At 34.2% G+C, this 13,225-nt stretch overlaps 1 protein-coding gene across 1 annotated transcript; it reads left to right on the forward strand.

Moving 5' to 3' along the window:
* The first annotated feature begins 12,029 nt into the window (after window positions 1-12,029).
* LOC124847251 (uncharacterized) lies at window positions 12,030-12,741 on the forward strand. Its single transcript, XM_047324696.2, has 2 exons — window positions 12,030-12,240; window positions 12,324-12,741. The coding sequence occupies exons 1-2, from the start codon at window positions 12,112-12,114 to the stop codon at window positions 12,597-12,599; spliced, it is 405 nt and encodes a 134-aa protein (XP_047180652.1). The 5' UTR covers window positions 12,030-12,111; the 3' UTR covers window positions 12,600-12,741.
* The last annotated feature ends 484 nt before the right edge of the window (window positions 12,742-13,225 follow it).

Here is a 13,225-nt window from a genome sequence, read left to right on the forward strand (position 1 = left end):
ATATAGTACATATTTTTACCATTCATTCACGTTATTTTCAATAGAATTGGTATCTAGAACTGGGGGTTCTTTTTAGGATGTGCTTGAGAAAACACGTGTGATTGTGGTGGATAGACAAAGTGGTTGAAGTGTGAAGAAGTTGGTTGTGAGATAACACAATAGGATTGTGGTCAAGATTTCGTTTCTTTATTAAGTAAACGTGGTTGAAGAATGGCTGGTGGTGATAATCACATTTCTTCGGTGAATCTTCTAGTTCTCATGGAGAAAAATTGGGATCGATGGAGTACACAAAATGCGGGTGTTGTTCAAGTTTTAAGATGTGAGTGATGTGGTTGAAAGTGACTACCAAGAGTTTGCTTTGGGTACTACAGATGAGCAGAAGGTTGTGGTCAAGAAGAAAGATAGGTTAACAAAATAGGTTTTTTTGAAAAGATTTAGAACGCAATAATTGCTAAGGAAGTTTGGAACATCTTGGTTCAAAGTCATACAGAAGGTGAGAAAATCAAGAAATTGAAGCTTCAAACCCTTAGGAGGCAGTATTAGTTACTGCAAATGGAGGATAGTGATAGAATTAGTGAGTATTTCAACAAAATACTCACGATCATGAATCAAATGAAGGACGGTGGAGAATCTATCCTTGAGCTTATGATTATTGAGAAAATTATGAGATCTTTACAACAGAAATTTGACTATATTTCATGATTTCAAGTTTTTAAACTTTAGTTATTAATCTGTTCTCGATTAATGATTTTTACTATTTAAATATTTTTTAAGTTAATATTTTTTACAATTTAATAATATTAATACAACAGTAACACTTTTTCAAATTTAGTTTTTATTTTGACTTTTTACTGCCAATATAATAGAATTTTACTTCTTTAAAATGGAAATTAATCAAAACGTAAGCGTTTTAAAAAAAAATAAATTATTGATAATTTTAAAAAAAAATATTGTGCTGCCTCTTTTAAGACGAATAAGAAAAAGTTAAAACTGGAGTAAATAGAAGATGTATAGTTTAAGAAGCTTTAATTACAACTAAAATATTATTTAAATATTTATTAATTTTTTGTAATATTTTGTTGATTAAAAAGAGTGATATTTAAGAATTCTAATATTATGTATCATGGGTAGCGAAACCAAAAATTTTCTTCTCAAAGCCGCCTAAAATCTAGAACAGGTAAATTTATGATCTTCTTTTATCGGTATCAGGTGAATGGAATTAAACATGAAAAGTTCTAATTTTGAAACGATTTGAATTGGGCAAAGCTAATTTGTGATCGTGAACACACAATGACTGAAATTGTTACTCAATCAGGGCATGAAGATCACACAGATTCCCTGAAAGATTTTTGTAAACAAAGACAACAATAAAGTTTTTGGTATTATCATTATTAGCACAGATAAAGTGAGAAAAATAAAATAAACATAGATACAATACGTTCATGTATTAGTAAAGATTTTCTAATATATATTTCTTAGATATCATGTTTACTAAAAGATATTTCATTACCTATTATATGTTAAACTTTAAAATTCGAATTGTTAAAACTCGAATTATTAGAGTTTAACCCATTATCTCGTGGAACTGAAACATATAACAGAATAGATATTAATTGTTTAGAAAACCAAAACCTATTCTTCTATTCACGTTTTATTAAATTTGAGTTATTTTAAAAAACATTATAATTTAATATATATATATATATATATATATATATATATATATATATATATAACTATCTAATTTTATTAGACATATTAAAAATTCAATAACTTTTCTAAGATTATGTACTTTTTCTATTACGTCAATAATGTATTTTAGTTTTGAGTGTAATTTCAAAAAATCAATAAAATATTAATATAATAATGTTTGAATTTTAACATATATTTCTCTTCATTTTTAGGAAACTGTCATAATCCTTAAAAATCCTTTGAGTGGAAGCGAGGTTTTAGTGAAAATCAAAGTGGAACAAGTGTGAGCAGCAGAGTGGTCGATCGATTTTTGACGGTGGTATAAAAATCAAACTTTCAAATTTCGTGTCATTTTCTACATGCATCCTTCATGTTCAACCTTCTGAGTTCTACAGTTTCTCCTCCTTCTCTCTACAATTTTCTTCTTCTCTCTACAAATTTTTACCTTTCCTTTTCTCCGATCATCATTCAGGCAACACCTAAATAATCTTGGTGCCAAACTCTCTCTTTTAAACCGATTAAGTGGCTGTTTGGAATTGGTAAGTTAAACCCCTTCGTCCTTTTAGGATTTATGTATTTTTCTGTTACATGCAAGCACTGTTCAGCTTGCATGTATTCATCAAACTCTCCTCTGAATCTAGTTTCTGTCTTTGATTTGATGGGTTCCTCTTCACCGATCAGAGGTTTGTAGGAGGGTATAAAGGTTCTGACGGTGTAGGCAATATTGTAGAAGCATAACAGTTTCTGGGTTTCGAGGTAAAGGATGCTTGTAATTTAATGATGATCCTTTGTTTTGAATGTTGGCTTGGGTGTTTGATGTTCTGTTTATTTATTTGGTTGAGATGAATTATAAATGTTGTTGTATGATTGTCTATATGTGAGTGATAGTTATACATGGTGCGAACTGGTTATGAATGGAGACTGAGTTTCAATCTGTCGTATTCCGTAATTGTCTCCGAAAGGCAGCTTTGACTGTTCGATTTCTATTGGGTATTCGGTCTGGATTGGATTCTCTTTTGTAGAGAGAATTTCAGTCAATGACCGATCGATTATCTATTGAGTATAAGTGAAATTTAAGAGTTTGGTCAATTAATAAGTTTTTATATTTTCCTTTAATAGTTAGTCTGGTTAAGTTACTCTACATATAATGTAAGTCTTTGATCCTATAATTATTTTACAGTTTATAAATAAGTATTTTTCGTATTGTAGTGTTTGACCACCTTATATCTGTTGTGTGATTTTAGAGTGCTTGAATCAAGCGCTCAGCTTCAGTAGTGCTTGGTTTTAAACTAAGCGCTCGGTCTCAGTGGTGCTTGGTTTTTGAACTAAGCGCTCGGTCTTATAAAATATTCTGTAAAATATATGTATTAGGTATTAAGAGTGTTCGGTCAAGCTCAAAAGTGTCTGACCCTAGTTTGTAGTGTTCGGTTTAAGCCCTTAGGTCTCTGATAAAAACTTTCGTGATTTTCAGTTAGGTCTAATTATATGTATTCTATAGTATTCTGTACATTCTTGGAGTCTGTTTAGTAAAGACCGTCCGGTCATAAATGTTGAGTAGAAAGTAAACGTTCAATATTACCATAAGTGTTCGGCTTATGATGAATCTTACCTAGTATGAATCGTTCGGTCCTGTTATGTGGATAAGGGAAAGACCGCTCGCTCTTACACTAAGCGTTCGGGTATGTTAGTCTAAAAAAAAAAATTCTCTTGTTCGGTTTTGCTTCTAAAATTGATGTTATCTCTCTCAGTTCTGTTCTAAGATGGGATATGGTTTTATTGGTTTGGTTTGACTGTAATGATGATGAAGTATGATGATATTTAAAATATGATATGAGTGGAATAACATGGATATGAAGGAGTATTTCAGGGAGGAATATCTCATAATTGGTTATTGAATGGTAAAGTATGAATGTGGTTATGCTTAGTTGGCGTTTATCTTGATATTCTGTGATTACTCATTCTCAAGTAGAGAGGAGTAAATCATGTGTGAGAATGACAGGAGGTCCTAGTCCATAAGGTGAACTTGGGCGAGGTATAACGGACTAACCTCGAGTGACAACTGTTGAGGACATCCCAACTACTACATCACCTGGGTGCAAAAACGTCGTAGCTACACATAATTCATACAGTTTGGACAGTTAGAGTAGTAGTGGTCGGTCATTGAATGTATTACTGTATGGTTATGGTGGGAAATGTATGATTGGGTGTTGCATGATTGACCTATTGATTTATCTCGGAATTGTGTGAATTATATGTTTTACTAAATTAATTAAATTACATAAGCTTATCCTACTGTGTAGAAGGAGGCGAGTGTTTGCTGGAAGAGGCTTTAGAAGAAGTGGAAGTTAAAGTTGAACCTTAAGACCGTTCGACAGTTATAGTCATTTTTATTTTGTATAACCGTTCGGTGTAAGAATAGTTTTTGGAACTATTCGGTTTAGTAATTCTTTATGTAAAGTTTAACTTTTGTAGCATCTTTGTAAGGTCGTTCGGCCATGAATGTACCTCCTTTTTCTTTTAGAACTGAACTGTAATATTATTGTGAATATTCTATGATATGGTTTTATAATGTATTTTTGGGATGTTACAGAAACAAACTTTCAACTTGTAATTATCAATTTGAGCAACTCTAATTTAAAAAAATATTAAATTTTCTTGAATTTAAAACTAATATATAATTTTTAAAATTATAATATAATTTATATTAACACTTATATTAATAAGTTGAGACTGACCAATTAAGGTTGAGATAGAATAGTCCAAATTGAAGATCGAGACATATCTGTCCAAAATAAAGATCGAGACAAGATGATCCAAACGATGATATAACATAGAAAAAACTCTAAAAGGAAGAGGAAATGGATAGTGGTTGAATAGAGTTTTTAAAACTTTTAATAATAAATATTCTTGCTCTTTTGCATGGACTAAATGCTCTACAATAAATATTTAAACACTTACCCTCTGTTCACTTGAATGGATTTGGGAGAGAATGATTGAGTGGATTTGAAGATAAATTTTGTTGTTGTTTATTTGAGTGAATTTGGAGGTAAGTGAGAATGAATTTGGAAGCAACGTTTGTGAGAATTAGTGTAGGATTTGATTGATTTGTGACAGATTAAAAAAATTTACTTCCAAATTCACTCTCAATTACCTCCAAATTCACTCAAATAAACAACAAAAAAATTTATTTTTAAATCCTCTCAAATCTATTCAATCACTCTCCGTCAAATCCATTCAAGTGAAGAAAACCTTAAGCATTTTTAATGGTATTTGAAAAAACTTTTTAAAATAAAAATAATAAAACAAACTTATTTTTATACTAATTTGTTTCAAACTTATCTTCAGGGTTTACTTCCAACATTTATCACTCACTTTCGGCTTATTTTTCTTAAAACAACTTGAAATGTACATTTTTTAATGGAATTGCTAAAATGATAAAATCGCTTTACGTTTATTATTATCCCTCCTGGTAGCAGCAACATAGTATATTTGTCTTATTAACAAAAGTTACATTGAGTTTTAGACCTCGACTTCAATGTTATATCACAGAATTTAAAAGCTAACATATACTTTTACCATTTATTTTTTTATGATAAATTTAAAATAAAAAAGTTAAATATATAATTGTTTCATAATAAAAGGTTATGAATATGTTATTTTATAAAATATAATGTTATTATCCGGCCTAATAAATATATTGAGAGTGTACTCCAACAACACCTCTTTATCATAAAAGAAATCCAAAATCTACGTTTATTTGGACTGCATTCTCTTATAACTAAATATTAGTAATTTAGATTTTTAGTTATTATTTATTATGTAATTGTTATTTATTATATTTTTAAATAAGTATTATTCTGATATAAGAGGTCCATGATCCCTTATTAATTTTATAAATATAACCTTATCGTTAAGAGATACTAAATTCATAATCTTTGATATATTTGATTACATCATAGATCAATTAACATGGACGTCAGAGAGTATTTGCAGTGCATCTTATTCTCTTGGAGTGACAAAAAGACAACAAACGGGACTCAAATCCATGTAAAAACAGGTATGTTATAAAATTTGAATACTTGATATCAAGTATTTCGTGCCCAACGTTTTTGAATGAGCGTGCTCATAAAGCAATTAAAATAATCAGTTAAACACAGGTCATTTCATTTAATAAATTAATTTGCTTAAAATATCTTTATTCTTTCTTTGTGCTATAAATAGTGTCTCTTGGATGTTCGTTAATTCATAGTTATGGGATGAAGATTTTCAAGGAAGCAGGTAATATATTACTAATAACCATGGACGTGATTTTTACAAGTTGTGATTAGCAATGTAGGTTTTGGTAATATATGCGTAGCGCTCTTAAATACCCCTAAAAAATAACGTAATCCTTTTATTGAAATTAAAATTGATTTTAATCATAATTTAGTTTCCGTATTTTATTATTATTATTATTATTATTATTATTATTATTATTATTTTCTTGAACTCTTTACCTCTCTCTTTAATTTCAACTAATAAAGGTATTCATTAAAAACATTTAAAATATAAGTATAAGTTAACATGATGAGAATATTTAAGAAGCTTTAATTACAGTGGAAATATTATATAAAAATTTATTAATTTTCTGTAATATTTTGTTGATTAAAAAGAGTGATATTTAAAAATTCTAATATTATGTATCATGGGTAGCAAAACCAAAAATTTCTTTTTCAAAGCCGTCTAAGAACTCGAACAGGTAAAGTTACGATCTTCTTTTATCGGTACCAGGTGAACCGAATTAAACATGAAAAGTTCTGATTTTTCAAACGATTGTGCTCTCAATAAGAAGAGTTTGGCAAAGAGAAGAATAAAGTGGTCTTTGCTGAAGCAGGGAAAGAGTTTGTAGATGTTCTACTGAGTTTCTTAACATTGCCTTTGGGGACTATTGCTAGACTCGTGGCTAAGGAGTCCAATGTACAACCAGTTAAAGTTGGCAGCCTGAGCACATTGTATGAAAGTGTTGAGGGTAGGAAAATGGTTGTGAAAATACAGATAAGAAAATCAAATGGGAAGATTCTGTTTGCTGAAGCAGAGGAAGAGTTTGTTGACTTTCTTCTTAGTTTTCTCACTTTTCCCTTGGGTGGAGTCCTTCACATGGTTGAAGGATTTTCTTCAGTAAGCTGCATAGATAGATTATATGGAAGCCTGAATGAACTGAGTTCTTATTAAGTGAGGGGCAATAATGGAAAATCAACATTTAAACGTTATATTAAAAACGTATGTGCTGGCAAGAGAGAAAGACACTTTTCAAGATCTGAGGGTTAGAGAGAATGCCGAGAGAAATCCCTCTTCTAAGGTTTCACACCACCACCATCACTGGCTGGAGAACAACACCACACTGATCGGAGCACTGGAGTTTAACAGAAAGAAGAACAGAGATACACAAGGTACTGAAAATTTCAACTCTTTTCATTAGTAATACTCTGAATGTTTACAGTATTATATACTAATCAATAAACGGTTTTTCTGTTTTGTTTATTTTCTAATACTCCTCCTAAACAAAACATTGAAAGAACAAATTACGAAATGTACAGAAAAAACTCCTTTTCACCGATTGAAATCGGAGAAAAACTTCATCTCTTTCGATTTTGAGCTATTTCCACCGATTAAAATCGGTAAAAATACTCCCTTTTGAGCACACACCCATTTTTCACCGATTGAAATCGGAGAAAAACTCCTCCTAGGCCGATCTTCCTACCTCCGGTGAAAACCCTAGGTTTTCGTCCTTTCACTGGTGTGATCTTCAATGATCTCAACTCGCACCATCCCGATCTGCTTTCTGAGAGTCAGAAAGCGTTCACCTTTAAGAGCTTTGGTGAGTATATCTGCTAGTTGGTCTTCGGATCTGCAGTGTACAACCTCCAGACTTCCATTGCTGACTTGTTCCCTGATGTAATGGAACCTAGTCTCAATGTGCTTGCTCCTACCGTGAGAGGTAGGATGCTTAGTGAGATCTATGGCTGACTTGTTGTCTACCAATAGTCTCATCCTCTCAGACAGCTTCACCTTCATCCCTTCTAATAAGAATCCCAGCCAAGTTGCTTGACAAGTAGCTTCACAGGCAGCTATGTATTCTGCCTGACATGATGACAAAGCCACCACTGGTTCTTTTCTAGAACACCAAGAAATAGGAGATCCACCCATGAAGAAAATATACCCTGCAGTGCTTCTTCTGTCTGTCTTATCTCCACACCAATCTGCATCTGAGTAAGAGGTAATTTGTACTTCTTCTCCAGCTTCACCTCTTCTTAGGAGAATTCCATATGAGTATGTACCCTTTAAGTACCTTAGTATCCGTTTGACAACATTCAAATGTGATACCCTAGGACACTCCATATACCTACTTATCACTCCAACAATATAGCTCAGATCAGGTCTGGTGTTGCAGAGATATCTAAGACTTCCAACCATTCTTCTGTAAGTTGTTGGATCAACAACTTCTTCTTCTTCTGGCTCTTTTTCTAGCCTTAATCTCACTTCAGCAGGGGTGTTAGCTTTATTACAATCAACCATCTCATACTTCTTCAGTAAATCTTGGACATACCTGGACTGATGCATTACAACTCCACTCTCAGTCTTAGTAAACTCAATTCCAAGAAAATAACTGAGTTCTCCAAGGTCACTCATTTCAAACTCCCTCTGCATTTCAGCTTTGAAGACTGAAATCAACTCTTCACAACTTCCTGTGACTAACAAGTCATCAACATATAAGCACACAATCAACTTTTCTGTTCTGCCTTTGTGTTGACAGCACTGTACATATACTCCGTGTTCTGAAACACATTTTTCAAAACCAATACTATTCATAAACCCATCAATCCTCTGGTTCCAGGCTCTTGGGGCCTGTTTAAGTCCATATAGAGCTTTTCTCAGTCTATATACTTTGTCCAGTTTCCCTTTAACTTCAAAGCCCAGTGGCTGTGTAACATAGACTTCTTCCTCAAGCTTTCCATTTAGGAAGGCAGATTTCACATCCAATTGATGTAGGGTCCAGTGAGACGTAGTGGCTAAAGACACCACTAATCTGATGGTCTCAATTCTGGCTACAGGAGGAAATACCTCTCCATAGTCTACTCCAAACTTCTGTAGAAACCCTTTAGCAACCAATCGTGCCTTATATCTCACAACAACACCTTGTGGATTTATCTTTGACTTGTAGACCCACTTCAATGCTATAGGTTTCTTTCCAGGAGGTAACTCCACCAATGTCCAGGTCTGATTTCTTTCTATAGAATCAATTTCCTCCTGCATAGCCTTGTACCACCTCTTATCCTTCACAGCCTCCTCAAACTCAACTGGTTCAGCCTCTGCAATTAGTGCATAGTGCACAAAATGTCCCTCTGATGTAAGAGTAGCCTCATAGGATAAGTCAAAATCCCTTAGGTGAGTTGGCAAGTTAGTAACACGTGATGATCTCCTTCTACTATCATTATTCACATTTTTCTCAGTCTCAACTACAGCAGTTTCATCTTCCAAAGTGATGGTTGATGTCTCCTGCCTAGTTGTGTCCCACTTCCAAACTCCAGTCTCATCAACAATTACATCTCTACTAATGCAAGTTGTCCTTGATACAGGGTCATACAACTTGTATCCTCCAGTTGAGTGATAGCCTACCAAAATTAGAGGCATTCCTTTATCATCCAATTTCTTTCTCAGCTGGTCTGGTATGTGTTTGTAGCACAATGACCCAAAAATCTTCAGATGTTTGACATCTGGTTTCATCCCTGTCCAGGCTTCTTCAGGTGTCAAACCCTCCAGCTTCTTTGTTGGAGATCTATTCAGTATGTAGGTAGCTGTCAAAACTGCCTCTCCCCATAGAAAATTAGGCAATTTCTTACTTTTTAACATGCATCTAACCATATTCATTATGGTTCTATTCTTCCTTTATGTTGCACCATTGTGTTGTGGTGTATAGGGAGGAGTAATCTCATGAACAATCCCTTCATTCTCACAGAAGTTGCTGAATTCAATGGAGGTATATTCTCCTCCGCCATCTGATCTCAACATCTTCACTTTCTGTCCAACCTGCCTTTCCACAAGAGTTTTAAATTTCTGAAATACCTGCAGCACTTCTCCCTTTCTCTTGATCAAATATACCCAACACTTTCTAGTCCAATCATCAATGAACAACAGAAAATATCTATTACCTCCAGGTGTCTCCACTTGAATAGGACCACAAACATCTGAATAGATCACTCCTAGTTTCCCTGTAGATTTCTGGGGTAGATTTTTCTGAAAACTGCCCCTTGTTTGTTTGCACTGCACACACTCTCTGCAAACTGTGTCTGGAACAGTAACATTAGGCAGCCCATTCACCATCTTTTTCTGTCCCAATAGGGACAAATCTTTGAAGTTTAAGTGCCCAAACCGTAAATGCCACAACCACTCCTCCTTGCTCTCTGATGCAGTAAAACATTGGTGTTTTACTGCACTCATCACTACTCTGAAAGTGTGGTTTTGTGATAGCCTAGCCTGCACAACCATTCTCTTCTGTTGATTGAAAATACTAAGGCTGTTATTCTCCATTTTCATCACATATCCCTTCTGCAGTAGCTGTCCCAAGCTTAGCAGATTTGACTTTAAACCTGGTACATACAGTACCTCTTCAATTGTTACCTCTTTTCCTCCCACATCTCTTAGAACAACTCTGCCTGTACCTTCTGCAACCAGACTCCTATCATCAGCAAACCGAATCTTTCCATGTCCAGCACCTTGAATTCCTACAAACCAGTCTCTTCTCCCTGTCATGTGAGTAGAGCACCCAGAATCTAGGTACCACACATCATTTTCTGATGAATCTTCTTCAGTTTTAGCCATCAACATTACTGGTTCTGAGTCAGATTCCTCTTCTTGGGCCAAATTAGCCCTCTTCTTTGGTTTGTTCTTAGCACCTTCACCACTCCAGCAATCCTTGGCATAATGACCAAGTTTTTTACAGTTGTAGCACTTAACCTTCTTTTTGTCAAACTTCCAATCACCATTCTTCTGATTCTTCACCTGGCCTGATTCACTGGACTCTTCTCCTTGCTGATCCTGTGAATCTTTGCCCTGCCACCTTTCCTCCTTTCTTGAACCCCTTCTTGCCTTTCCACTGAGATGTGGCCTGTAAGGCCTGCTCCTGGCACTGTCTACGCTCATTGAGGCGTAACTCATGAGCCTCCAATGAATGCAGCAGCTCCTCAATGTCAATATTCTCCTTCCTTCGGGTTTCTTCAATGGCAGCTACTACATAGTCAAATCTGGCGGTTAAAGTCCTCAGAATTTTATCCACAACATACTCCTCCATCATCTTATCACCGTAAGCCCTCATCTTGTTTACTAGTTCTTGCACCTTATCAAAGTACTCAGCCACACTCTCACTTTCCCCCATGATCAAGGTTTCAAACTGCCTTCTTAGTGCATGCAGTTTAACCTTCGCATTTCTATCTCCATCACCATATGTTTTCACTAAAATGCCCCAGATCTCCTTTGCACTATCAGCATTTGAGATCTTGTTAAAAATCTTCTGGCTTACGCATTGATATATCAAAAATCTGGCCTTACTGTCCAGTTTTACCATCATCTTGTGCTCTTTCTTCTCTTCTTGAGATGCATTTTCACTCAATTCAGGCAATCCCTGTTCAATAACTTCCAGGACATCTTGAAACCCAAACACAGCCCGCATCTTGATTCTCCAATCATCAAACTGCTTGCCATCAAACATAGGTAATGGTCCCTGTATGCCTCCAAAGTTTGCCATCACAGTCTTGCAAACTTTCTTGCAGATTCTTTTCTAAAGTCACCTTCTTCTTCTTCTCTGGATACACATACCACCAGATAAAGCTCACGCACATCCAATAACTGTGCACGCACTCACTTCACACACCAGGATTCAGCCTAAGCTCTTGATACCATATTAAGTGAGGGGCAATAATGGAAAACCAACATTTAAACGTTATATTAAAAACGTATGTGCTGGCAAGAGAGAGAAAGACACTTTTCAAGATCTGAGGGTTAGAGAGAAGGCCGAGAGAAATCCCTCTTCTAAGGTTTCACACCACCACCACCACTGGCCGGAGAACAACACCACACTGATCGGAGCACTGGAGTTTAACAGAAAGAAGAACAGAGATACACAAGGTACTGAAAATTTCAACTCTTTTCATTAGTAATACTCTGAATGTTTACAGTATTATATACTAATCAATAAACGATTTTTCTGTTTTGTTTATTTTCTAATAGTTCTGACAGATATCTAATATCACAGGAACTCAAAGACAAACTAACTAACCCTGTATGTGCTCCACATTTTAACCTCAGCAACCAGATAATATTGTTGATCCTAAATCCTCTACTGGAGAGTCTTCAAGTATTCTTGGTTTTGTGAAAGGACCAATAATGTACATGGTAACCGATGACTTGGTTGTGATTCAAATGTCGTCCATTTCTGCTGTTTCATATATCAATACACTAAAAGTACCACTTTTTGACTTGGAGGAAAGGGTCATTTCAATTGGTGTGAAGGAGGTAAGAAATTGTGGGGAATCTTACTTTGTATGCTGTTATTCTCGATATGAGATAATATCACACTCTTTGTTTGAATTGTGCAGGGTCTTGGGATATTGAAAGCTTCATTGACCTCAACATTTGCTTTGACAGAAGGTTTGAAACACTTGATAACACCTATTGAAGAGAAGAATGGTTCAATCACTTCCATATTGTTTGAAGTTGTAAAAAGGATTCTCACCAACTGTAATTTTGACCACAATGTTTTTGGACTTTCCATGGTTGTATCACCAAAATTGTGGTGCCATTCGCTGCATTTGTCCAAAGTTCTCTTCCATGTCAAAGATCACAACAAAACTATTATTTCAAATGCAGTTTAAATCTTGGGTGATGGAATTTGTGTTCTTCAAATTCAGTTCTAGATATATAGGAGACCTAGCTTTTATAATGTTATTGTGCTTTGTGTTTGGTGAAACGCGGCTTATCAAATATAATGCTATTAACAGTTACTTATTCTGTTTTTCTAATAGATTTTAATGTAAAGCACTCTTCTATCAATATTTCAGAAGTCTATGAAGTGTTGTTTGTTGCAAGTTATGAGTTAGCATTTTTGGTCATGTGTAAATTTAAGGGATTCTAATTTTTTAAAGAGTAATGCATTTTTTTTATAATATTTTAAATATTAGATTTTAGGTTCTCGTCGTAAAAATAATAATTTTATGAAATAAAGGCGTCATATTTATTTCACGGTAATTTATGTGAAAGAAAAAAAATAATGTAATACTAATAAAATGAAAATTGTGTAATATGTTTATTCTTTGATGAAAAAGCGTTAATAGATATGATGAAATGGAAAAAAGGTTTATTAATTAAATATCATGTAATATTGTTAAAATTATTTAGTTATATATCTAACGCATTTTTGTTGTAATTGTATTAACAATTTATTTTAAAGAGATAGTTACATTTACAAATTGCAAACATTACATTATTTGTCTTCGTGTCT

The sequence above is a fragment of the Vigna umbellata genome, chromosome 5, assembly GCF_029865625.1.
Source record: "Vigna umbellata cultivar VRB3 chromosome 5, Vumbellata_1.0, whole genome shotgun sequence".
Lineage (NCBI taxonomy): Eukaryota > Viridiplantae > Streptophyta > Magnoliopsida > Fabales > Fabaceae > Vigna > Vigna umbellata.

What these genes read in the sequence shown, in the direction of transcription:
- LOC124847251 (XM_047324696.2), top strand. Translation starts at nt 12,112, where the DNA reads ATGTACATGGTAACCGATGACTTGGTTGTGATTCAAATGTCGTCCATT. An exon ending in TTTCAATTGGTGTGAAGGAG is followed by an intron (nt 12,241 to 12,323) that starts GTAAGAAATTGT and finishes TGAATTGTGCAG; the next exon opens with GGTCTTGGGATATTGAAAGC.